The sequence below is a fragment of the Pituophis catenifer genome, unplaced genomic scaffold (assembly GCF_029215685.1).
Source record: "Pituophis catenifer annectens isolate HBS135680 unplaced genomic scaffold, rPitCat1.0.hap2 SCAF_13, whole genome shotgun sequence".
Taxonomy (NCBI): Eukaryota; Metazoa; Chordata; class Lepidosauria; order Squamata; family Colubridae; genus Pituophis; species Pituophis catenifer.
Genome location: NW_027256893.1, coordinates 24,549,339 through 24,575,636, shown reverse-complemented (window position 1 = coordinate 24,575,636; position 26,298 = coordinate 24,549,339). Strand labels below are relative to the sequence as shown.

At 49.2% G+C, this 26,298-nt stretch overlaps 1 protein-coding gene across 1 annotated transcript; it reads left to right on the top strand.

Moving 5' to 3' along the window:
- The first annotated feature begins 777 nt into the window (after positions 1-777).
- On the top strand, positions 778-26,298 carry SLC7A5 (solute carrier family 7 member 5). The gene is made up of 10 exons (XM_070953225.1): positions 778-1,345; positions 10,810-10,935; positions 19,993-20,098; positions 20,400-20,444; positions 20,592-20,715; positions 21,109-21,212; positions 21,961-22,057; positions 22,571-22,720; positions 22,945-23,122; positions 24,713-26,298. The coding sequence occupies exons 1-10, from the start codon at positions 790-792 to the stop codon at positions 24,766-24,768; spliced, it is 1,542 nt and encodes a 513-aa protein (XP_070809326.1). The 5' UTR covers positions 778-789; the 3' UTR covers positions 24,769-26,298.

Genomic DNA, 26,298 nt, shown 5'->3' with positions numbered 1-26,298 from the left:
GGGACCTTGGAGGTCTTCTAGTCCAACCTCTTGCTCGAGCAGGAGACCCTATACCCTTTCAGACAAATGGCTGTCCAGTCTCTTCTTCAAAGCCTTCAGGGATGGAGCGCCCAAAACTTCTGGAGGAAAGCTGTTCCAGCCGTTTCATCTGCCTTATGACTTTTGAAGGGCCTAAGCACTTTGGCCGCCCTGGACCTCTCCATCCCTAAGAATCATAGCTTTAAAAATTACGAATAAATAAAATTTAACATTATTTTTAGAATAAATCTCTTTAAAGATAGTTTTAAAAATTATGCTTCAGGTGAGGTCGGTTCAACATTTCTGTGTTTTGGCCGAGAAGGCTCTCTTTGCCAGAGTTTTAGAAATAAAAGGATGCTGGTTACTTACTGACTGACTAAATTAGATCCACGGTCGGAGGTTTCAAAGAAGCGATGGGCTTCTTTGTCTGCTGCTTATGGCCAGTATTGACTCCCCCCGGACAGATTCCGAGAACGACCCTCTCCCTTCATTTTGCGGTGGGCTGGCAGCGTCGATTCCGGGGAGCTTCGGGGAGCGCGCCCAGAGCGCACGGGGCGCCCGCTGCCAGGAAGGTTGCCGAACCCGGGGCGCTCTCCTCCTCCTCCTCCTCTTCCCGCTGCCGCTGCCGTTGCCGGCCAGCCGGGGCGCGCTGCGGCGGGTGGGCGGGCGAGCCTTTCCCACGTGCCGGGGCGGGTCCCGGCCGGCTCCGGCGGATAAAAGGCGAGGGCGCGTGGCCCGGGCCGAGCGCGTGGCGCGTCCTCCGGCTGGACCATGTCGGGCGGCTCGGCCAAGAAGCGCGGCTCGGCGGCAGCGGCCGAGGAGGCGGAGGAGGCGCGCGGGATGCTGGCGGGCCCGCGGGGCAACGGCTGCGCCTCGGCGGCGGCGGCGGCGGCGGGCGCAGGGGCTGCGGGCGAAGGGGTGGCGCTGAAGCGCAACATCACGCTGCTGAACGGCGTGGCCATCATCGTGGGCACCATCATCGGCTCGGGCATCTTCGTGACGCCCACCGGGGTGCTGAAGGAGGCCGGCTCGCCCGGGCTGGCGCTGGTCATCTGGGCGGCGTGCGGCGCCTTCTCCATCGCGGGCGCCCTCTGCTACGCCGAGCTGGGCACCACCATCTCCAAGTCGGGCGGCGACTACGCCTACATGCTGGAGGTCTACGGCTCGCTGCCCGCCTTCCTCAAGCTCTGGATCGAGCTGCTCATCATCCGGCCCTCCTCGCAGTACATCGTGGCCTTCGTCTTCGCCACCTACCTGCTCAAGCCCATCTTCCCCACCTGCCCCGTCCCGCTGGGCGCCACCAAGCTCATCGCCTGCCTCTGCGTGCGTGAGTAGCCCCGAGCATGTGCAGAGGGCTGCGGGTGGGGGAACCGACTTGGTCCCTGGAGGGCCTGGAGGAATCGGCCGCCCCTTCCCCGTCCCTGGTCGGGCTGCGCAACCGGCGGCGCTGACATCAGCCGCCCTCCTGCCCAGCCCGGGAAGGGGAAGCGCCGCGCTCCACCCTCGGCCGAGGCTCGCGGGAGTCCGGAAAAGTTTCCCCGAGGCTCCTCCTGCCCTGCCCGGCCCCCGCTCGGGTCCCGGTCCCGGCCAAGCCGGGAAGCGGCGCTGAGTCTGCAAACGCCGAATGTCAGTGGCTTCGGAGCTGCTTGCGATGCCAACTTCGCTGCGCTCCGGAGCCAAGCAGGAAGGGGGTCTTTGCCCAGGCTGCAGCGGAGCCTTGCTTGGGGAAATCGCCCCCCCGTCAGTTCGCCTTTCTATATTCCTCCCCCTCCCCGTAAAGGGTTTCCAGGAATCTCCCCCCAAATCCCAGCTCTCTGGTTGAGGCTCTCCAAGCCTCTTCTGCCCTTCTGCAAGGGGCTCAACCTTTCCCAACTGCCTCCTTGGCTGCCCCTTCCCTCCTCCCCACCCCCAATCTCTCTCCCACCCCCGCCCGTTTCTCGTCCCACAATGTAGCCCTGCGTGTTTGGCCATCTCCGTCTCCGGGCGGCTCTGACGTGGTTTGCATGCTCTGCGCCGCATCCGGCAGAAAATTGGGGCCAACCACATTGTGCTTCGTTGCAGATGGAGGGGAGGTTTGCCGCTCCCCTTCTCCCCCCATCCCCCCGTGGGAGAAAGCGACCCCGCGCCCTCCTTGGCCAAAGCGCGCAGATGCTCCCGTTGAATCCGGAGGGGGCTTTGATTTTTCTCTTCCAAAACCGGAGATTCATGTTGTCTCGGTGGGGGTGGGGCTTCGGGATGGGAAGCCCCTCCCTCTGCTTGTCCTTCCTCCCCCTGCAAGGAGGGGCTGGAAGTTTGCTCCGCTTGGAGGAAGCGGCTGACTTTCTCCACGTGGAAGAGAAACCCTCGACCTGCCTTCGGAAAGAAGGGGCCCTCCTGGAATCCTCCCATCCACTCCCTGCCCTCTTAGCGCTCATCTGCAACAGACACGGAAGGGGTGGGGGGCTTCCCGGTTCAGCTGCTTAGTGGAAAACCAGAAGCCTGGGGCACTTCTCTCTTTCAGTCCCTGTAAGCTTCGCTGGGATGCTTTGCATTTATTTGGGGAAACGGCAATCACCAAGTTTCCAAGTTTGTTTGCAAATTCCGACAAGCTCCTTTGTATCCATCTGGGCCTCCACTGTTTATTTCTGCTTGATAACAATTTCTCAAGGTCCCAGGCAGAAAAACCAGGCTGGGAGTGAAGATGTGGAACCCAGAAGTTGCAAGTAAGCTGACTTCTGCCTGGGAGTTACCCTATTTCCCAGGAGGGTCTTCTGCTTCTTTCTCTTCTCCCTCTAAAAGGGCTCAAAAACAGGTGGGCAGGATTTGTGCTGATGCTAAACTATGGTTTGTTTCAACATAGCTTGCTAAATAATCCATGATCGGTTGGATGATGCAAGACTTGAGACTAAACCACAGGGGGGTGGGTAATCTGTGGAATGTAGCTGCAAGGGCTTCAAAGAGCCTTCCTTTTTTTGATAAAAGTTTTATCTTTTTGATCTGTGGGCATCCGTGCTGGTTGAAGATGATGGGATAGCAATCTAGGATGCCACGAAGACGCCTTGAGAGAAGGGAAGTGACACCCCGAGTTTCAGATTGTCTATTATGTGGTTGAAGCTCTTTGGAGCCTCATCTGTCTCCAGTGAATTGCTCAATGGAATGGAATCTGGGATGGGGGTTATTTCTCCCCCCCCAAACACACATGCATACCTTTTACTGGCTTCATAGTTGCTGAATAAAATGATTGAGCTTCTTCCTCAACTTCCTTGAGCCAAAATCCCTGTTTGAGCTCCCTCCCTCCCTTCCCACCTTGCCTAAGAGTTTATATGCCACCCATTTCTTAGGACACAAAGCAGCTAGCAAAAATCCCCAGCAGTTTTGAAGAAGGACAGAAAACAAATTTTAAGTATCCCAAGAAGAACTGAATAGTTAAGTGCTAAAGCAGCATTTGGAAAACCTTTCTGTTTCCCCACAATTCATACCAAATTATTGATAAGGCCAAATTTGCATGTGTGGTTACACCCCTTCTATCTACGCCTGAAACCCGGTGCAGTTGTGGCTGTGCGTTTAAGTCACTTTTCCACCTCTTGTCTTTTTTTTTTTTCCCCTCCTAACTGTCTTTGAGGACAGAGGAGCTCTTAGAATCGTGCCACACTTTTGCAGAATTTTCCTTGGCCCAGTAAAATGGCAACTCCCGGCTGGGGGAAAACTCCAGAGAAGGAGTGAAAGCAGAGAAGGTTCTTGGAGGGGCAGCTTGACGGGGAAGGCCTTTCCTTGACGCTTGAACACATCTGGAGGGCACCGGGTTGAAGAGGATGCTCCGGGGAAGAGTGACTGGTTTTGTTCCTTTGCTCACTCAACCGGTTGATGGATTTCCATCAATCTTCCGTCTCTTGGTCTCCCGATGCTTCAGTTCATGGAGGAGGGCCCTGGACAGCCTTAAAAGATTGTTACAGTCTGCAATTGGTGGATGGGAGAGTGACAGTTGGAGGGCAGCCCAAGGCTCCTCAGAAGGCAAAGAGTGGCATTGCCACCGTGCTTAGAAAGGGCTGTTTATTGGCTTGATTTTAAAATGACTGCAACCTCCCAACTGCGGGAGAAAGTCCTGATGGCATCAAGGAGGCCTTTTTGTCCTCAGAGTTGAGGGTTCGTCTCTTCCATCACCGCCCTGTGAAGACGGAGAGGAGGTTATCTGCGTGCTGCAGGCCAGCTTCTCAAAGGATCACCTCCTCCTCTTCTTCTTCTTCGTTTGCCCTGCATGCTAACAATCAGCCCTCCGAGGAAGGCCAGGCAAGAAAAACATACTATGACTACTTTGATTGTAAGCTTGTAGTAGAGGAATCCTGCAAAGCTGGAAGCGCTGCCTTAATGTTTATTTTGCAGCCAGCTTCCCGTGCCTCTTTTCATTCTGCGTGCTGAGATGCCTTTTGCAGGAGAGTTGGCTAGGATTGACCTTCTTCCTCCTCTCCCAAGATCCTTCCCACTAACCAACGTGGTGGAATTGTGGTTTAGGCTGGAAAACAGGTTACAAAGAAGACCCCTTGATGAATGAAGCCCCCTCTGATTCTGCAGGACTTCCCCAGGGGGTCTCCTTGATGGGCTACTTAAGGGGTCCCTTGGCTAGAGAGAGAACCCCAAGGGGGAGCAGAGAGGGCTCCCTTCTTTTACGTCCACTCACTTTCTGCAAAACAGGACGGACCAAGTGACCATAGAATAGAATAGAATAGAATAGAATAGAATAGAATAGAATAGAATAGAATAGAATAGAATAGAATAGAATAGAATAGAATAGAATAGAATTCTTTATTGGCCAAGTGTGATTGGACACACAAGGAATTTGTCTTTGGTGCATACGCTCTCAGTGTACATAAAAGAAAAGATACATTCGTCAAGAATCATAAGGTACAACACTTAATGATAGTCATAGGGTACAAATAAGCAATCAAATCATAATAGAGAAATTGTGCGGGTTTCACTGCAAAAATTGAAGGACCTTGTGCGATCAGAACTGGGCTTAGTCCGGCAATGGCACCACGTGCCTGCTAAATGCCCACGTGGGCACTCGATACTGTGCTGATCTATTTCAACAAGGCCTGCAGTTGCGGCCCCTCAAAAGATTAAAACCAACTGGAAACAATGGTGCCACGTATAAGACAATGCACAAAAGGTGGCGATATACCACGTGGCATCAGGTCGGTTGCAGCTGCTACCGCTGCTTCTTCCTCCCGCCGGTGCCCATTTTGATTTGAGGCGCTGCAGGGAGGTGGACAGAAGGAAGGCCTCTGCACGTGAGATTGGGGAGGGGGGCATCATGTGCCGTTGCTCAGCAACCACATGGGCTCCCACCTTGCTGCTAGGTTACGACAGAATCTGTAGCCGCCCGCGCTGGCGTTGCCCAGCAACTGTGCACATGACGTCTGGGCTGTTTGTCTTCCTTTTTTTTTTTTGGCTGAACAGCTTAGCTGCAGATTTGCAAGGATGGCAGCGGCCCTGGAGGTTATTGGCTGATCTCTGACTGGCATGGATGGGCCGGTTTCTTGCCTGTTGGGCCAACCTGGCATTATTTCCTGGCCAAGTTTGGCCCACGGTCAGCTAATTGCTGAAGCAGCACCAGCGTAACATCATAGGAATTTGGAAACAGGCTTTTAACATTGTGGACTTAAATTTTTTACCTGGTGCTTAGGTAAACACATCCGAGTTATCTTTTTAAAAATGCAGTTATCTATGTTGGAGTTGGACTACTGGGGACCAAGACCTTCTTGTTTGCTCTTCTGGTGCAAAAACATGACAATTTGTGCGAGCAAATGTGCCACTCCCCCTATGGTCCTCGCTAACCCCCTTTTTTCCTGCTCAAAGGACCTGGCCAGGTTTGGTTCACTGTTACTCAGAGTCTCTTCAGGTGATGGGAAAAGCAACTCGATCTCTTCGTATCGGCATGCTGAGAACATGTTGGGTGCCTCAGTTGTCCTTTTTCCACCCTGATTGGGCAGTGATAAAGGACGGGCAGCTTCTGAAACCTGGGAAGCCCTTTTGAAGTTCTCCGCACGGGAGGGGAATCCGTGGACCGCAGCGCGGCCTCTACCACCCTCCGTCCTGCAGGCGAGTGTGAATCACAAGCGAGTTGCCAAGAACCGCAGATCAGGCAGATTTTTGCTGGAGAAAGTGAGGCGCCCTGCCAAGAATTCCAGGGACTGCAGTGATTGTAGAAGAAACCTGATGGAGAGAAATAACGTTTGAATCTTCTGGCATCTCCGTCTCTGTCGATTGGCTCATTCCCATCTTTCTTTGTTTTTACAACTGTACAATCTGCGGTGCAGTTGTTTTTTCCTGACTGTGCAAGATCTTAATGCACAGCTTGTCTGGCCATTTCTTCGCCCGGGAGCAAAGCAAAAATACATCACATCCGAAAACCTGACAGGGGGCCCTGCAAGTCTCTGAAGAGGCTCCGCTCGCTGCATCTCACTGTTGACTAGGTGTGTCTTGATGTTACAAGACCTTTAGACCTTCCAGAAATAACTGTGCCCATATTGCACCTCCTACAATTTACAATCGGGACAATTCGGTGGATGGATGGTTGTTTCACCCAAAAAGCAGGAGTCATCGTTGTTCGTCACAACTTCCGTGCCTCTTATTTCTCTACTCCAGACCAGTGTTTGGGTTTCTGCATTATGTGAACTGAGGATCCATTCAACCGCAATGGGCCAACTTTGTACAATACACTCGATCCTAAATCACGGCCTGAAAACCCAGCGGCTGGAGTTTACCCAACATGTCAAATCAAATTAAAAACATGTGCTTTGTAAAGCAGGCCAGAATTGCAATAATGCATCTGGTTAAGATTACACCCTCAGCAAAATTTGATTAATGTTAACCTTGAGTTATTTTTGCTTGTTGAACTCAGCTCCTCTGGTTAATTTATGGTTCCAGCCCAGGGGAGGACCCAGAAAACAAGTTAATTTGGTGTTCCTTCTTATAAGAGGATTTCCCTGCTCGCTTGTTCCATATATTGAACAAATCAAAGAGAATTGAAGGCCAGGAGAGATGGTTTAGCAATTCCTGGATAGGAACTTTAAAACACAACAACTGTACGAAAAGTGGGTTAAAGTTGGGAAGGTTGGACACCCTTTGGTGAAAGGGGATAGATGAATTTAAAACTGGAAATAATTCAGTTGCAGAAGTTCTTGTAGTGCAAGTAATGAGAAGGTTTTGCACTTCGCTCAAATGCCTCTTTTTTTCTCCTTGGCATCTGATGTGTTTTAATCCACTTTTAATATCCTGGGTGAATATCCAGCCTTCTATTTCTTTGAAGCAAAAACCCTGGGATTTGGGTTAGGCCTGGGGGATGATCTTGGACAAGGCTCGGATTTAAATAAGCTACCTGCAACAAGACGCTTGGCTGCTTGCCAGCCAAATAGCTGGTAGATCCTTGGTTGGGTTCTTTGCACGCAGGACGGTTAGTGGCATTCAAGGCAAAGAAACACAGTTCGGCTTGGTTTCTTCCTCCCATCCTGATTTTTTTTTAAAAAAAAAAAAACAAACCTTGTTCTGGAGTGACTGGCCTTCTTGGATTATAGTGATTTAGAAAGTGGGTCACAAGCCTATTGGAACAAAAGGCCTATTTACAGGGATGAAACCGACAAACAGGTTTTGGGGGCAGCTGAAGAAGAGGATGCCAGTCTCTCACCAGCTTGGGGTTGTCCTTGCCAACTCTTTGATCTCAGTTGGGGTACATTCTTGACCCATTTCTAGTCAACCGATGGCGGGATTCTTTTGTAAGCTCCTAACTTCAGCCTAAGTGAAGTCTTGAAGAGAAAAAAGGGGTTCAATCCTGTCCAGGAGGGGGCTTTGTCCTCTTCTAAAGTTGGTCTGAAAACGTTGAATTCATAAGGCTCCAATGACGTCTCCTGATGTATTGGTCTTTTTGGAGAAGAAGAAACGTTTGACGCTGGCGGTGGTTTTCCTGTTCTTGCCTGGGGTCGAGATAGATGTAAGAGACCGCCAAGGGGGGTGGGGCATGTTGAAGAGATGATTGGAGCTTTGTTGTTGACATTCATTTTAAACCTCCCCCTCCCTCCCTCCCTCCCTCCCGGTCTACATGGTCTCACCATGTGGTCTAATCTCCATATTTGTTCCCCACCGATAATGGTTATCTTTCACTTCCAGAATCTTGTGAGGCCAAGTCTACGGATTGTAGACCTCCTTCCCCTCATACGGGTCAGAAGGTAAAATGGAAAGAATGGCCAGTTGTTGGACTGGAAGTGGGGGCGGTAAATAAAGAGAAATCCCCTCTCCTTGCTGGTATGGCCCCTCCACCCCAACAGCGCGGCTGCTCCAGGTTTCTTTGCTTCTCTCGACAAGCAACCCTTGCTTGATCCACCAAGGAGGTTCAGTTGTTTGTGTCAATGACAAGTGGAGGCTTAAGGCCATTGTTCTTACATATGACAAAAGGGGTTCCATCCATTGAGTCCAAGAATATTTAGCTTATCGAATGTCGAGAGCTACAAATCCCAACAGCCCCAGCCTCAACTCCGGAGAATGACCCACTTTGCATATGTTCATTTATGGGTATTGAAATGTGTACTTTGGGGGGCATTCATAGTTCCAGTTGTCTCGTTGCAGTGCTCCCTTGAACCCTCTGGAGATAATGCACGGCGATCTCCATGTTTGCAAAGCCAAAGGGCTGAGATGGGCTTTAATCCTCGGGGGGGGGAATTTCCTGGAAAGGTTCTAAGTCCCTTAGCTGAACATCCAGTGGGGAGTAAGCCCCGTTGAAACCAAGAGCTTCTTGGCTGCAGTTGTGCTGTTACTCAAACTGGTTTGGGCTCTTGTGGACTCAAAGGATTAAGTCTCCTCCTTGCAAATCTGAGTCTCTAAATACTTTAAAAAGAGCACGAGAGAGAAATGGCCGGAGTCTTCCAGCTAAGAAAGTGGAGATCTACAGGAGCTAGCAGTGGGCCTCTCTGCTGTTTGCAGAAGTGAGCAACCCCGTGCCTGGGATTATATTTAGCGCCATAGCAGCCCTGGGCCCTGTAACATTTGCAGTTCCCACCTTAGGAGAGCACCTTCTCGGCTTCTGCCACTTTTGGCTGGCTGCCCGAACTCTGCAAACACGGGGTGGGGAGGGGAAAAACCGCCAAGGTGGCTGAATGGAGCAGGCGGGGGTGGGTGATGCAACCGCCTGTCTCTGTTGCTTGAGCCAGGAAGGGAAGGAGGCGGAAGTTGAGTCGACTCATCTCTTCCGAAGAAGGGGAAGCAGCAGCCCTCTCCTTTTCCCCATCCACCTTAAGAGATCATTGAGAATTGCATCAGAAAAGTCTTTTCAAGAACGTACGCAAAGCCGAGAAGTTCTTCCTTATCTGGGGCTCGTCCTGGGTGCTTAGCGCGGGGAGTGCTCGGTGTGGGACACAGAACAATGGCTCAGAGCGGGAGAGAAAGCCCAGTTTATTTAAAAAGCAAATCAATCAATCGGGGTGATCTGGTCCTTTGCCTCCAGCCTTGAAAGGCTGCATTAGGGACAGAACCAAGGATAGCAGGGCACACTGAGGGCACCAAGAGCAAACGGGTACATCTGGGGCAACAGTGTGGAATTAAGCCTTCTCAAAGGCAGAAGCTGGCCAAGGTGCTATTAGACACTGATTTTCTTCCACATCCATGTATCAATACCCAAAAGGATGCCATCTGCCCAGAGTAGTTCTGTGGTGGTCTCTGAGATTGGTGGCTAGCTTGCAGACGTTTCATTACCCTGCTAGATAATGCCACCAGTGCTGCTGAATGTAGGGTTTGTTTCAGTGGTGAAATCCTCTGCGGGTCGCCACTGGCTCGCTGCCCACGCATGTGTAGTGCACACCAGGTGCATGTTTTTGGATTTCCTGCTTTTTTTTTTTACTTTTTAAAGCATTTTTAACTACTGGTTCCAGAGAAAACAAATGCTTAAAAAGTAAAAAAAAAAAAAGTTCTGATGATCGTGTGTCGCACGTCTGATCTTCGGAACTTTTTTTCTTTTCTTTTTAAAGCATTTTTTACTACCGGTTCAGGTGAACCGGCCCGAACCGGTAGCATTTCACCCCTGGTTTGTTCCCTGTTTATCTACGGTGCCTTGCCCTGCCTGTATTGTTCGGCTGCAGCTTTCTCCTTGGTAGCTCTTTGATTCTTGTTTTCTGCTTGAGTGTTTGTCTAATGTTGATCCCTGCTTATCTCACTATTAGTTGCTGGAGAGGATGCGTTCTGGTGTTTCTGTTTCCCTCTTCTTAGCTTTTGAATAGTGTCTAAATGCAGTTTAAGTGTTGAAGGCTGATTTATCTGAATGCCGAGTTTCCAAGAATTCTCAGCTGTTGTTGGATTTAGCTCCGTCTAGGATACTCATAGTTTCCCGGTTGAAATTATGGTTAAATCTGTCCACGTGTTATGCATTTAAGAAGTTTTCATCGTGTCTTCTGCCTGTGGTCATGGATGCTGTCTGCCAGCCTTCTGCCTCTCTGTCCTACATAGTAGCTACTACAGTCCTTGCCTTACTACATGTTGTAGATGACTCCTGTTTTTTCTTCTGGGGCTGCTGGGTCTTTTGGTTGACTTAAGACGTTTCGAAAGGCTTTGGCTGGTTTGGGTACCACCGTGATCCCATGTAGTTCCTTCCTGTATTTGTGAATTATGATAAGCTGTTAATTACGTGGAAAATAATCATATTAAACTAGTGGGATTACTTTGTATGAACTTTTGGCCTTCAGCTCCTGAGCCGTGCCGTTTTGGGATGGGGGGGGGAAAGAAACGCCTGCAGCTTTACTTACTCATTGCTCTTTCTGATGTGTTTCCCTCCAGTGCTGCTCACAGCGGTCAATTGCTACAGCGTGAAGGCGGCTACTCGTGTGCAAGACGCCTTTGCAGCCGCCAAGCTCCTGGCCCTGGCCTTGATCATCACTCTCGGCTTTGTGCAGCTCGGGAAGGGTACGTATCTCCTCTCCAAAGGGTGGGAGCTTGGGGGGGGGGAGGCAGAAGCCAGTTCAGGGCTTCTGGGAGTCGGATTCATTTTAAGTAGCTACACAGCCTGGGACTCCTCACACTCCCACCCAGGCTGAACTCAGGAAGAAAAAAAAATGCTATGTGAAAAATCAAAGCATTATGGCAGAGGTCTTCAAACTTGGCAGCTTTAAGACTTGTGGACTTCAACTCCCAGAATTCTCCAGGCTGGAGAATTCTGGGAGTTGAAGTCCACAAGTCTTAAAGCTGCCAAGTTTGAAGACCTCTGCATTATGCCTTCGAGCAGAAACATACAAATTGCCCTCAACTTCCAATCATTCGTTTAGTGACCGTTTGAAATTCCAACGGCACTGAAAAGAAAAAGCGACTTATTTTTCACACTTACGACGGTGCAGGAATTCTCACGGCCAGCTGATCCAAATTCAAAGGCTTGGCAACTGGCATGTACTTATGACGGTTGCGGGGGGGGCGTGGTCACTTAATTCCCTTTGGCCACCCTCTGACTGGCGAAGTCCATGGGGAACTCGGATTCACTCAAGCAACGTAACAGCTGCAAGTTGATTCACTTTTAACAACTGTGGCAAGAAAGGTCATAGAATGGGGCAAAACACACTTAACTGTCTCGTTTAACAACAGAAACGTTGGGTTCAGTTCTGATCATAAATGGAGGGCTACATGTAGTTCTGTTTTCTGTTTGTTTATTTGTCAAATTTAGAGGCGGCCCATCTCGCTTACGAGAGCAACTTGTATAAATATATATATATATATATATATATATATGCCTAAAAAAACTCTTCTTGGAAGAGGACTGAGCCAATGTTGTAGGGCCACAAGTGACTCAACAAACAACCTCTAAGGGCAACTTGTTCCTTGTGTGGAGACGCGACAGCTGCTAATGGCGGAAGGAATAGCTAACATTCTTGGTTCGTAGCCCGGTAATTTCCCGTAGCCACTTCTAAAAACATCGGCCGCTGTTTCAAATGAAGCGTTCTTCGGACAGCTTTGATTTCATGCTGTGGGGGGGGGGGGAGTGGGGGGGGTGATTATTATTTCCTTTTCAGTTGCCCCACAGCCCTTCTCTTAGTTTTGTGAGCCTCCTTAGGTAAGGTTTCCTTCCTGAAAATCCCAGGGTCAGATGAGATGCTTGGGGATTCTGTCTGGCCACTTTGGTGATGAAGGAACTCGAAAAGAATTCTTGCGATCCAGTTTGTGCGAACCTCTAACCCGCAAAGTCAACAGGGGAGCCAGATTCACTTAACAACCGTGTGCTAATTTAACAACTGCATTGATTCACTTAACAACTGTGGCAAGAAAGGTCGTAAAAGGAAGCAAAACACACTGCAGTTTCTTAAAATCTTCCTTTAGGACAGGGGTGTCCATCCTTGGGAACTTTAAGACGTGTGGACTTCAACTCCCAGAATTCCCCAGCCAGCGTTACAACGCTGGCTGGGGAATTCTGGGATTTGAAGTCCACACGTCTTAAAAGTTCCCATGGTTGGACAATCCTGCTTTGGGATATCTGTAACTCCCTTTTTATCCATGGTCCTTAACCAGATTCCTAATTCTGATCAAAAGACAATTTCAATCCTTGGTTTTACATTAGTGTTAGGGAAAATGTTCTCGAAGACCTCATACTGCAATCCTTTTTGTTAATCCCTCCCCCTCCCCCCGCCTAAGGTCTTATTCCTTTTTATTCCTTTCTTTATTTAAAGAAGACTTCTATATTTCAAAGGAAATCTCCATTTTTCGAATAACCTTCTGTTCGGTCGTATTTTTTTCCCTGACCTGTGATACACATTCTCCTTGAGTTTCTCTCATTGTGCAATTGAGTAAGTCCTGACATTTTGGAGAAGCTTGGCCCCTTTTGCATTCCTCTTCGGTTTCCTTATCACCAAACCTCTTGTTTTGGACAGGTTTCCTTGTTTGAAGTCTAAAGTGACTCTACGTGTTTTGGGGAGCTTTTTTTTTTTTAAAAAAATCCAGTCATTTCAAAAACATTTCAGCGACTCCGGCTTTTTCCACTGCATTGAAAGCCCCAGTTCAAGATTAAATCCACCGTTCCTCTGAAGATTCAACTCTTCTAGGAAAACCCCTGAGATCTGTGATGGTGAACCAATGGCTGTGTGCCAGAGGTGGCGTGCAGAACCTTTTCTGTGGGCACGTGCGCTGGCCAGCTGGTCTTTGCTAGCACTGGAGCGCTGGAAAACGGCCTGAAAACAGCCCGAAAAACAGCCCAAAATGGCCTGAAAATGGCCCCAAAACCAGCCTGAAAACAGCCTGAAAATGGCCCAAAAAGAGGCATGTGTGCTCCGGCCAGCTGATCTTCAGGTTTCTGGAGCTGCAATGCGAGCACATTGCCACACATGCATGCATTTTCCAGTTTGGGCACTCCGTGCCGAAAAGGTTGGCCATCACTGCCTTAGATTGTGGTTCTTCCATATGTCCGTTAAGGTCACCTCCTTTACTCTCTACATATAAGCTACTTGTGGGTCACAAAAATTAGGAGGAGTAGGCTAGCACCTTTTCCAATTAACACATGTTAATGTTTCTGGGCGAAATAGGCACAAGCTTTCATAAGCTGCAGCTCACTTCATTAGAAGCGTTCAGGGTTCATTGTGGCTCTGAACTGATGAATAAATGGGTGGGTGGGTGGATGAATAGATGGATGGAGGAATGGATGGATGGGTAGGTTGGTGGGTGAGTGGATGGATGGGTAGGTTGGTGGGTGAGTGGATGGATGGGTAGGTTGGTGGGTGAGTGGATGGAAGGATGGATGGATATGGGACTATGTAAAAAACGGGGCAGAGGTGTCTCAAGCTTGGAACAGAGAGACCCGGGAGATCAGATTAATCTGATTAATTAATCAGAAATTAAGATCTCTAGAGGAAGTCCGGAGACTTTATTCTTTCTTTATATTTATTCTTTAAAGAATAAAGCTAACTTTGTTAATTGTGCTGTTTTCCTCTTCACGGGAAGACCTCGTGACACAAAACTCTCGGGAATGTCTTGCCATTGGCATAAATGACTCCTCAACCCTCTTTTTTTGGACTTAGTGATGAGCCGATAAGGAGGATAGGAAACTTTGGGAAGAAAGAAAGTTTCCTTTTGTGGGACGGAATTAAGGTGGGAGTGAAACCCTCTAAGGCACGATTGTTTAAAAAGAAAGGAATGCAGATCTCCTTGTCCTCATAGAACAGGGGTCTCCAACCTTGGCAACTTTAAGACGTGTGGACTTCAACTCCCAGAATTCCTCAGCCAGCAAAGCTTGAAGTCCACAAGTCTTAAAGTTGCCAAGGTTGGAGACCCCTGGAGTAGATGACCTCCAAGCTTTGCTGGCTGAGGAATTCTGGGAGTTGAAGTCCACAAGTCTTAAAGTTGCCAAGTTTGCAGACCTCTGCTTTAGGGCTTCTTCTGGAATTCCCCCCTCCCCACCCCCAATTGTCCGTCTACTCTACAGCCTTGAGGGTTCCTTGAGTCTTTCATCCAAATTCTGTACTTTGCGTAAATTTTAAGGAACGGCAGTTGAAGTCCACAGATTTTAAGGTTGCCAAGTTTGAAAAAAACACTGGTTTGTGTAATCCCCAGGCTGCGATATTAGGATCCCAGCTCTTGAGGGCCCGGACAGTGATTGAAATGCGTCTTAAACTGCCCTGGGGGTGTGTGTTTTGGGAGGGTCTAGGCTTCTGTAAACCAGATTGCGGCATCTTTGCAAGGCCAAAGGCCAATATGCTAATGGATAAGTGACTCAAAATGGAGCTTTGTGGGAAAGCTGGAAGAGAGGCATTTGCATCCGGAATTTGACTTGGACAAAGACACCCCCAACCCCTCCCCCCCTCCAAATCCAGCCCTGCTTTTAGTTTCCTCATTGCTTCTATGTGGCTCTTGCAAAAACACCCCCCCCCAAACGCAGAGATGGGGTTTATATCAATGTACGTCAGTCGCACATTGCAGGGGGAAACCCCCCTTCCCTTCCTGAAACACATGTAAGGCCACGTGAGGACACTGCAGAGTGGCTGAACTGCTTTTCCTTCCCAGAAAGGGAATTATTATTATTTTTTTTCCCCGTCTGCCTGCATGCCAGAACTTACACTTCAGTAGACAGTTTGTCTTCCACTTCCAGACGAATTCTCTGGGACCCATGCAAATCCAATTTAAAGGAAGGACGTTGCACAATTTAGCCTCTTGTCTCCTCCTCCCCCTCCCCCACCCCTTTAAAATGGTCTGCTTGGAGAAGCCACTGCAGAACAGCGCAAGCGGTTTTTAAATCCTTGGAAGTGGCTTTCAAAGAGACCTGATCTCGGAAAGCTCGGGGAGAATCTGTTGGCTAGAAAAACGGATCTGGGTGAAACCGTCTTGAGGTTGCAGGATAAATCTTAGGTTCGAGGTTGCAGGAGAAGAATTTGTCAAATTGGTTTTGCATCTTGATGGAGACGTACAGGTAGCCCCATTGATTCCAGCCCTATGAAATTCCAGCTGGAGGCTTGGTTGCATGTATTTGGCTGTAGCCCCGGGCAACTTTAAGATTTGTGGACTTCAATTCCCAGAATCCCTCAGCCAGCAAAGCTGGGAATTGAACTCCACAAGTCTTAAAGTTGCCAAGGTTGGTGAGCCCTGGGCTATAGGGCCAGATGTCAGCACTTCAAGCTGCATTTTACTCTAGTGCTGACATAAGAAGGAGAAGCGGAGGCGTCTGGAAAGGGACGTTTGACTTTTCACCTACTTATTTTCCCTGGGGATAATATCCCCTAGGAGATGGGATGGGAGGGGGGAAATTCCTTTGAGCTGGAGCAGTAGATTAGGGGTAGAGTGACTTGGAAGATGGCCAATGAGTGCAGGGGAGTGGGGAACGGAAAGAGAGGGTTTTGGGTCTGGAAGTCAGTGTTGGCTGCGATGGAGTCGGGGTAGAATGTTGCGCTTAATAAATGGGAGTTTTTTTTCATCAAAGACTTTATTTGAAATGCAATTTATTTGAGACAACCTCGAAACCTGACACCAGGATTGTAAGGAGCTGGCTTGCTCTTCCATCACCTTCTTCAGTTCTCTCTGGGTTGCGAAAAGACGCAGCCACAGGGGAAGGCATTCCGGGCCGTAAAGGTGGTTGCCGGGCCTGAGGCACTAGCCAGAACACCGGATCTTGATCTGGCTGGCGCCAGCCTTGCAACTGAGGAAGAGGCTTGGCATTTGGTCTGTGGAGATTCTCAGTCATTCAGGTGGTGGTTGTCCCCAAAGTGCTATTTTTCCCCCAAAAGGCAACTGGACTTTCTCTGTTTTTTTTCCCCCTTGAAAACGTTTCGCTTCTCAGCCAAGAAGCTTCTTCGCTTCTATCTTCCATTCCCCGCCCAGTCAGAACTGGAGGATCTTTCTTGGATGAGAAGCCAAACACTTTCAAAGAAAAGAAAAAAAAAACCCCAAGGAAGTCCAGTTGCTTCCAGTTGGGGGTGGGGGTGGGGGTGGGGGAAGTACCTTTGAGACCTTTGCACCTTCGTCCTTCGTCTGAATGTTGGGGGTTTCCCAGGGATGTTTTTCATCACTGCAGGATAGGAAAAAAAATCAGGTCCTTGAAAGCCTCTCCAGGTTTCTCTGGCTGGTTTCATGCTCAAAGAGACGACGGTGGGATTGTTTTGAGTTTCTCTCTGCTAGTCCCCCCCCCCCCACACCTCCCCCCCCTTCTCTGCCCCAAGGCCAGGTCTGCATTTCTTCCCAAAAGTCCTCTTGGCAAGCCAGGACCACGAGACAAGCCGGCTTGTCGCCTGCATTGATTCAACCAACCCAGCCAAGGCGGAGTAAATCCCTGGCACGGCTGGCATTGGGCAGTGGCACTCACTCCAGCTGGAAGCTGCTGCCCCTTGGAGCCCAGGGCAGGGGCAACGGTGGGAAGAGGAGCCTCTCTCTCTTGCCCTGGGTGGGGCAGCCCCGCCTTATCCGTGGGAATCCAGGCAGCAGCGGCCACAGCCTCCTGGGGCCTTTCCCAACCTTGTGCAAATCCTGTCGGCTTTCAAGCGGAGGGAAGAATTTGTGGTTAGCCCAGCAGAGACGGAGGCCGTGGGGCCCCCATTGTACTTGTGGCTCTGGCCTCGGCAATGGGGAATAATGAGGCCCCGTAGGTGTCTTGTCAACCAGCTTTGCTCGCCACACCTTTTCTGTAGGGAGGTGCTTGGGGAAATTAGTTTATTGCCCCATAAACTGAGAGAAGCTCAGTCTTGCGTTTCCTGCCGTTACATGAATGGGGTGTGCTGTGGCATCTGGACAGCCTGGAGGGTTGGAGGCCTGAGAAAAAGGCAAGTGGTGCAGCTCAGGCAGCTTCTGCTGATGGGGGACCAGGAAAGGACCTTCTCGACTCCTTGAGTGATGGTGGTGGACCAGCCCAGAAGTTCTCCTTTACTGTGGCCTTCATCTCCCGGCAGCCTCCGCTTGGGAAGTCGTAATCCACAACGTCTAAGGGGGCCTGGGTTGCTTATCCTGCTCTGTTTTCTTTTGCACCAACAGCCTGGCAGGATGTATTTTCATGAGGACGGATGTGCCAGCTTCGTCCCATGTGCCCGTCACCCAGGAATCTGCTCTGATTTGCTCTTTGCTTACCTGGCCCAAAGATCCTCTTGTCCCGGCCTGTGAGCAGCTTCTGAAGGGAAGAGTGGCAGAGACACAATGAGAAGCTCTTGCAAGGTTGGCCCCACATTGTTTGGGGGGGATGTTCCCAGGTGGGGAAATAGCTAATCTTGATACTCTCCCACGGACGATCTGCCTGTACTCAAACCTGTAACCTCAGTCCACGCACTTTGCATCCCTGGGTGAAAATTGGCCGTATGGAGACCTCCTTTGCGTCCATGGTGAAGGCATTTCTTCCAGGTCCCAAGAACCAAGCACCAGACAGTGCAGTTGCTTTATTGTCGTTTGTCTACGGACAGACTCTTGCCAGACTAGTATCTGCATAACTACAGCCTGTGAAGTGCTAGGGAGGGGCCGTCTTCCCCCTCCTTCTGCCTACCAGGCTTTGCAAACTCCGCTGCCTCTTTGCCCTCTGGGAGGCAGCCCCTCCCTCCTGGGAATCCAGACTACATTCCACCCCAATTTCAGACCGAGCCTTTGAACTTTCCCTGGTTGTCTTTCATCTTGCAAGTTCCCTCAACTGCTCTTGTAGCTCTTTCCACGCCGGCTTCAATCATCTCCCTTAATAGCCTCTTTCTGCCGACTTGTACAGATGCGATCTAAAAATGAGTCTCCCGGGCATGAAATGGGACAATGGTGCTATTTTCCTCTCCTAAATACCTCCATATTCTCATTAAAAGGGCATGTTGCCACTGGCTGCAGTTTTGGCCACTTAAGGATTGCAGGCGGGATGGAGCTTGTCAAGTCTGGTTTGGTTAATTTTAGAGACGAGCAGAGCCAAAGAAATAGTTGAGCCTGGCACCATGGCAGGACCATCGTGGCCCGTTTGGGCATCAGTTGTGGAGTCTCCAGAGTGCTTCTGGTTATCTGGTTGAGTCTATATTAGCGGAAGGCCAGGGAGACCAAGCAGAGATATAAATGGAGAAGGCCACTTTGGACAACAGCAGAAGCCAGAGGTTATTGTCCACTAAGATCATGTCTTCTTTAGCAACTTCTAACATCTTCTGGGCTCATCAACTATGGTGGGGCCAAAATAACAGTAATGAGGGCAGGTTTTCTCACCCCTTCTGGCAAGGATTGGAAAATATTGGGGTTGACTTCATAGCGTCTTGGATTGGGTTTCTCATCTGGAGACCACAGCTAATTTGGTGGAAATGGCTCTCTTTTGCAGCTCTCAATGACTTAAGTAAGTAGGCTCATTCATTCCTCTAAAATCATAGTTTGTCGGTCATGTTAAACCATAAGGACCTGGGCTGACACACGTGCTGAGCCAAAGTCCACCAAACCAAACCAGATGGTTGCTTTGCACCATGTCTGAACCTGTCAAGTTCCCACCATCACTTGATTTCGGAGACAGCAGCTTCCATATGGGTGACATGACATCTTCCTACAACTCCTGTGGAGCTCCTACTGGCACGTGGACAGAAGGAAGGGATGGGGCCCAGGATGGTTTTCTAGTCTTGGGTGATGGACCTCTTTGAAGGGGACACGTTGGTTGGTTCTTCAGTTGTCCTCTTTTTCTTACGTTCGTGATCTGACTGACCAGCCTGAGTCAGATGGTGCCAGACTGGTGGCGAATGGGATAAAGCTCCTTTGATGGGGTGGGTGGGGTCCCCCTCCATTTCTTTCCTCTTTCTGCCCTTCCATGAATTAATGGAATGGAGAGTTTTGCAAAGGACGAAGAGCTGAGCTCTCACGGTTGGCACAGCAGGAGGCATGCGATGGACTCGCTGGAGAGGCAGGTAGTTGAGGGGTGGCCGGGCCAACTCCCCCTCCCTACCTGAGGGCTCCTTCCTTGGAGGAGGGCCAGGCAATAACCCCCCTCCCTCTCTGCTAGGACAAGCGTATGGCCTTCAGATCAAAAGGCATGGAATCCTGTTTCTGCCAAAGGTTCCTTGCAAGTAAAATAAACACTGCAAGCGTCTTGAAAGAACCTTCAAGAAAAAAACAATTTCCCAGGCTATTGTAAGCCCAGCTTCCCTTCTCCGTGTGTTCCTGGGCTGTTTCCGCTGTTTTTGATTCCAGATCCTGAGTGAGGGGCTTCTCCCAATGCAAAGGGCATGCAGGGACTCCAAGGGAAACAGCTTTCAGGTTTGCTTTGAGTCCCGTAGGGTGGGATGTTCAAAACCCTTTCGTGCCCTTTTTGGCAAGCAACCAGCGAGCAAGAGGCTCATCATTTGTGCCTGCTTTCAGATTGTGTCTTGGGCCGTATGCAATTCTATTTTAAATCGTACTCTTAGCTGTGCATATGGAAACCGCAGTTCTAGGGCTCATAAATTTCAAGAGTTTTTCTTCTGTTCCAATTAGGGCAGTTGTAACGCATTTCGGCTCCCGTAGTTTCCCACCTTTCCAGCCCCTTTGCAGGGAAGGGGAAAGGCTCCGCCGCTTACGTTGGCTCGCCTTCCTTCACTCCCACAGGTGATGTCGTCAACCTCAGTCCTGAACATTCCTTTGATGGCACCAAAACAGACGTTGGCAACATCGTCCTGGCCTTGTACAGCGGCCTCTTCGCCTACGGAGGATGGTGAGTGGTGAGGAACGGCGAGAGTTGTGAGCCAGGTGGAAGTTCTCCTGGGGTTTCCACCTCTGTGTTCCAAAAGAAGAAGAACCTGCTACCATCGGGAACAAGGAGTCCCAGGGCAAGGAGAGCTTGTGACCTTCAGATCTCCTGATCTGGGGAGCCCTCTTGTTTTATGTGTGAGAGAAAGAGCTTTCCTAAGTCGCCACGTTGTTCTCATTCTACAAAGTCAAGATGACTTCCCCCCATCATGACAACTATGTATTGTAAACTCAAGAACCTTTTTTTCCCTTCTTTCAAACTGCAGGAATTACTTGAATTTTGTCACAGAAGAGATGATCAACCCTTACAGGTGAGAGTCTCCAAAACCTCGTTCTGCATCTCTGTTCTGTTGGTGAGAAAATGGCCTCTGTAGACTTTGGGGCTATTCTTATGGCAGAAGCTACAGGAAAAGCTGTCAACCAGATGTTCTTAGCTCTGCTCTCCCATCTCCTTTCAGGAACCTCCCTCTGGCCATCATCATTTCACTGCCCATCGTCACCTTGGTCTACGTGCTGACCAACCTGGCTTACTTCACCACCTTGACGGTCAACGAGATGCTGGTGTCAGAAGCTGTTGCCGTGGTAAAATGCAATAATTCAGGAAGGGATGCTCAAGATCAAGATGGCTTCTCTGGCTTTGTCATTTTTCCCTGTGGGTCATCTGAATGCAGCCCACTTCTTCCTTTTATTGATATGAAGTGCCCCTTTTTTTGGGGTTACGTGTCCACTGCCCATCCTCTCTGATAATCCTATGAAATATTTATCTAGAATTATGCCTCTCCCCATGTGGAAAAATCAAGGGAGACCCACTGCAGGGCAGAATTCGAACAGGCAGTTTTAGGGTTCCCCATTTTCCCTGTTGGGTTGCAAATCAAGTTTAGTTCCCTTTGCATCCCACCTGCCTTTTCCTTAGGCTTCCAGGAGTTTTCGAGGTGAAATGTTTGATCTCCTGTCTTCCTCCCTATTTGCCGATAGGATTTTGGAAATTACCACCTGGGTATCATGTCTTGGATTATCCCTGTTTTTGTGGGTTTGTCTTGCTTTGGCTCCGTCAACGGCTCCCTTTTCACTTCGTCCCGGTAAGTTTCTGCTATATAATGAGAATAAAACCATCTCTCTAAAAATGGAAGCTGTTCTTAATGCATATTTTGCCCTGCAGGATAAAATTTTGGAAAACTTGCAATTGTTAAGAGACAGACAGACAGATATCATGGATGGATGGGTGGATGGGTGGATAGGTATAGCTAGACAGATATCTAATCCCTTCCTCCCAGCAAAATATAGGAGTTGGACTGCAATATATACGTATATTTTATAAATAAACTTATTTTGTGGGCCCCAGTCTGCTGCTGTTTGAAAGAAGCATGAAGGCCACTTTTTCTCCAGGTCTTTCATGAGTGGTTGTGAGACCTTCCCCACAACACACACACACACACACACACACACACTTTATTCTATCCAGCCTGGGGTCTTTGCCATCTTTGATCTTTCTTCCTTTTAATGGGTCTTATTGTAATGTCCTTATTTTGGTGCAGTGTGCGAGTGCGATATGTAAATAAACCATAACCTTTAATCAGTGGCTTCTGCGTGTAGAACTGGTCTAACTAGCTGAGCTGCTCAGTCCAAGAGGACTTCCTCCTGCTCAGGAGAAGAAGAGGCAGCCCCCTCCCCCCCATTGAGAGTCTTCCTAAACTGACCACTTGAAATAGGAATGGCCTGACCCTCAAACCTTGTAAACTGCCCAAAGCAACTTCCAAGACCCCCGGACAGCCTTAAATCTATCTGCTGAAAGAGTATACATTAAAACTTTAATTTAATCTCTTCTAGGCTTTTCTTTGTAGGTGCTCGGGAAGGCCACCTGCCTTCCGTCCTGTCCATGATCCACCCCCGCTTGCTCACCCCTGTGCCCTCCCTCGTCTTCACGGTAAGGATGCTCGCAGGAGTGCAGAGGTTCCTTTGGGGGGAGGCAGTGTCTGTGTGTGTGTGGGAAATCCCATCTCAGTGCTTTTTCATTGAAGCTCGTTGTCCGATTCAATAGAACATGGCACCTTGAGGGTGAGAAGGGTGCTCCAGAACTTCTGGGCCCTTCTCCTTCCCTTGAAGCCCCCAGGCAAACAACGCATCACATTTTGAATGCAACCATCTCATGGTTCTCCTTGGTGGACCCCAGTTCTCCAGATCTCCTGCCCCTCTGTGAAGCTCTCGTTGTCTGTCTGTCTGTCTGCTTCTGTGCCCCACTCTGAGCTCAGAACGGCAGACCCCACACCGATGGGCAATATCCACTATTTGCAACCATTCTGTCCCCACGTTTGCTGAGTCTCTGAACTTTGGATGAAGCAAGCATTGGTTGACGTGCCCGTTCTCTGAAGCGACTGTCCCTCAGCTCTTGCACGGCACTGATTTCTCTCCTCGTCCCTCTCTCTCCGGCCATCTCTAGTGCCTCATGACTCTGCTCTACGCCTTCTCCAATGACATCTTTTCAGTGATCAACTTCTTCAGCTTCTTCAACTGGCTCTGTGTGGCTCTGGCCATCATCGGCATGATGTGGCTCCGGTACAAGAAACCGGAGTTAGAGAGGCCAATCAAGGTGAGCTTGGCTGATGTTAACATGGAAAGTTCTGGGACCGGTTTTGTAAGGGATCCGCTTAAAGTGACCATTGGGGAAGGGATCTAGATTTTCAGTCCTGGAGCTAGTCCAGATCTGAGGATCTTTGGGACAGGTTGGATCTTGGCACAAGTCTGGTGGGTTTTTGGTTCTTGAGTTGTTCCTACTTCTAACACGCTTGGTCTTCCTTGTGTTCTCCCACGCAGGTTAATTTGCTGTTGCCCATTTTCTTCGTCCTTGCGTGCAATTTCCTCATTGCCGTCTCCTTCTGGATGACCCCGAAAGAATGTGCCATTGGCTTCGCCATCATCTTCAGCGGAGTCCCCGTGTACCTGATTGGTGTCTGGTGGAAAAACAAACCGAAGTGGCTTCTGCAGAGCATCTGTGAGTACTCGTGTCAGTTTCTAGGAGCTGTTTTGGATGGAAGGGGCGTGTGAGAGACTCGCCCACAGGTCTTCTACTCCACCGGGTTTGAACCTCTCTTTCGTTGCCACCAGAACATGAGAAATGTCAGGAAAAGGTTATCTGAGCCATGGTGGCGCAGTGGTTAGAGTGCAGTACTGCAGGCTACTTCTGCTGACTGCCGGCTGCCTGCAATTTGGCAGTTCAGATTCCACCAGCTCAAGGTTGGCTCAGCCTTCCATTCTTCCGAGGTGGGTAAAATGAGGGGCCAGACTGTTGGGGGCAATAGGCTGACTCTGTAAACTGCTTAGAGAGGGCTGGGAAGCGGAATATAAGTCTAAGTGCTATTGCTAACGCTATCTGGATGTTCAGCAATCACACCTGGGCAGTGATGCCCCACCTTGTAGATGCCTGGAAGAAAGGCAGGATGGGACATGATTGGGAGGGGCACCAGCCACTTCCCCTAGCCAAGCTGTGTGGGTGTCCACACCCTGGTGTCTCTTAAAAGGGCATGCTTGGACTCGGCAGGAGCCGATGCCAAACTCATCCTCCAGGTGTTAAGGCCATCTTGATGGGAACTGTGGGAACTGAAGCTGGGACAGATTGAGGCTGGACTTTGGCTTGTCCAGCATGTCCTTTGTGCCGAACCCAACCTCAGGTTCCATTTTACCAATAGAGGAGAATATTTGTAGCTCAGGGTTGAGCTGTGGGGTCCTTGGTGCTCTCTGAGCTTGGTGGTTTTCTTGCAGACGTTTTATTACCAAACTAGGTAGCATCATCATGTTAGCAGTGATGATGCTCCCTAAGTGAGTAATGAAACATTTGCAAGAAAACCACCAAGCTCAGAGAGCACCAAGGACCCCACAAATTCCATTTTTACAATTTTACACATTTGTGGATCCAGTAATTCAGAGGAATCCATGTTTATCTCTTTTGGGGAAGGAGAATCCTTAAAATTATCCAAGTGATTTTCTTGACTATGGATGCTTCTGCCATCCACCAGTTTCTCCTTGTTCAAAGAATTAACCGCCCTTCTATTAAAAGCCCCTCTTATTGTCCTGCAAAGTCCATTTTGGGTGGAGAATAGGCTGGTGGAAGAAATTATTCCAAGGGACATGGATGGAAATTTTGCCAGGATTTTAATTGGAATCTTCTGATCCTGGTGCCTTATGTAATTTCCCAAACCCTTTTTTCCTTTCTGGTGCATCCACAGGGCACCAGTCAGGGTAGCCAAAACTAATTTTCTAGGAATTTACAATGATTCCACCCCACCCCAGGATTCCTGGGTGCAGAAGCCCTCCTCAAGTTGTTGTTTGGCACATGACAAAAGGAAATGCTTAAATCCAAATGGGGACTCCACCATTTGTTTAGAACTACTTTTAAATTGAATTATACAAACTCTCATGACTCCATCCTCTTTCGGGGGGAAGGACAAGAGATGGAGACGGCGCAATTCTTCTAGTGGAGTCAACGCCTCTCTTTGTGTCCTGGGTGACCAATTTCGGCATGGCAGTGATCTCAAAAGCTGATTCTGCTCATGGAATCGTCCCCCTTTTCTTTTCTCACCCACAGACTCCACCACAGTCCTGTTCCAGAAGCTGATGGAAGTGGTTCCTCAAGAGACTTAAAGAAGGAGGGCAGTGAAACCATCGATCTTTAGTTCAAGCCAACGCACAACATTGTTTTTGAAACATAAGTATGTCTGATTGCTCCCTGGAAAAACAGAAACCGCAGAGGCAGCCCGGAGACCTCTCGGGACCCCCTGCTTCTGCCCACCTCTGGTCCTCTTGAGGCCTTCTCCAACTCCGACCAGGCCGTTGAGAAGTTGCTGGCGGAGAAGAACGATCCCGGGTGCAAATTTTAAAAATTGGGAAGAGGAGGTCACTTAGAAGAGAAAAGAGGCCTCCGCCCAAATCGAGAAAACGGGGAAGCCCACAAAAATATTTGTTTACATGCTCAACTATGGACTTTATTTAGTTACTCCACCAGCTGTCTCAACATTGGCAGAAAAAAAGGGGAAAAAAAAACCAGACGATGGCTGAGGTCCAGCAACGTAGAGTATTCCTCAAAAGTCGTCTGCCGACACCAAACACTCCTTGCCAACAAAGGGGGCCCTGCAGAAGAAGAGACAACCCCACAAACTGACAGTAGGCTGAGCGGCCCCCACCTCAGCTCTTCTCATTCTCAGCGGATTAAGTAGTTCTGACATGAGTATTTTTTTAAATTGTTTAATTTTTTTAGTGACATTATTTTTTAAGTTTTCTTCTCCTTAGGACTCCCACGTGACCATGTTGTGTCAATTTCCCATAAGGGGTTTTGTACAGTTTCAATTGGCATCCTGACGAATTCCCCCATCCGGGTCAGGCTGAAATTTCTTGACACTCCTCAGACTAGGATGGATTCATGCAACAGTCTCTACAGCAGTACTTCTCAATTTGGGCCAGTTTAAGCCGTAGGGACTTCAACTCCCAGAATTCCTGGCTGGGGAATTCTGGGAATTGAAGTCCATACAGTTTAAAGTACCCCACATTGCGGAAAAACTGCTCTAAAGCCACTGAATTTGCCAGTTGGGGGAATGTGATGTGCTTGACGTTGGAAAGTTTTCTTACCTGGCGTCCTTGTTTGAATCTCATTTCCTATCAGCATTCAGTGGTTCTACTAAACTTACTACATTTTTGTTTCCTCATTGTGCAGAATGTCATTGTTACAGCACCATAAATGTATTCTTAAGAAAGGGCTGGAGGTGACTATTCTGTGCGGGGGATGACATGGGAAGCATAAGGTAGAGGAGGGCACCAAGTGGGAACAAGCAGAACATCAGTGTTCTGTGCACGTCTGCTTCTTGTGTGTCTGATTGTTTATGCACGCGTGTCTCCTTCTGTGGCACTTTTCTTGATCTGTAGCGTTTCTCAAACATGCAGCTAGACTTTGGCCGAGCAAGCAAAGGCTGGGCTTCTGAGTTGTAGAGCAAAGAATTGAAATCAGCACTTGTGGGATTTATTGTCTGTTACGGCTCTCTCATGGGACCATATTGTTTAGAATTGGGTGGGATGCTTCGACCCATGGGAACTGTTTTTCTTTCTCTTCCATTCTCGGGGAATGTGGTCTGGAAAGTTTGGTTTCTCTAGAGGGGAATGTCCAACCTTGGCAACTTTAAA

Bases quoted from the DNA above. Each gene is read 5' to 3' on its own strand.
- SLC7A5 (XM_070953225.1), top strand. From the start codon at position 790: ATGTCGGGCGGCTCGGCCAAGAAGCGCGGCTCGGCGGCAGCGGCCGAG. The intron at 22,058-22,570 runs GTAAGGATGCTC...GGCCATCTCTAG, and splicing joins TGCCCTCCCTCGTCTTCACG to TGCCTCATGACTCTGCTCTA. The intron at 22,721-22,944 runs GTGAGCTTGGCT...TCTCCCACGCAG, and splicing joins AGTTAGAGAGGCCAATCAAG to GTTAATTTGCTGTTGCCCAT.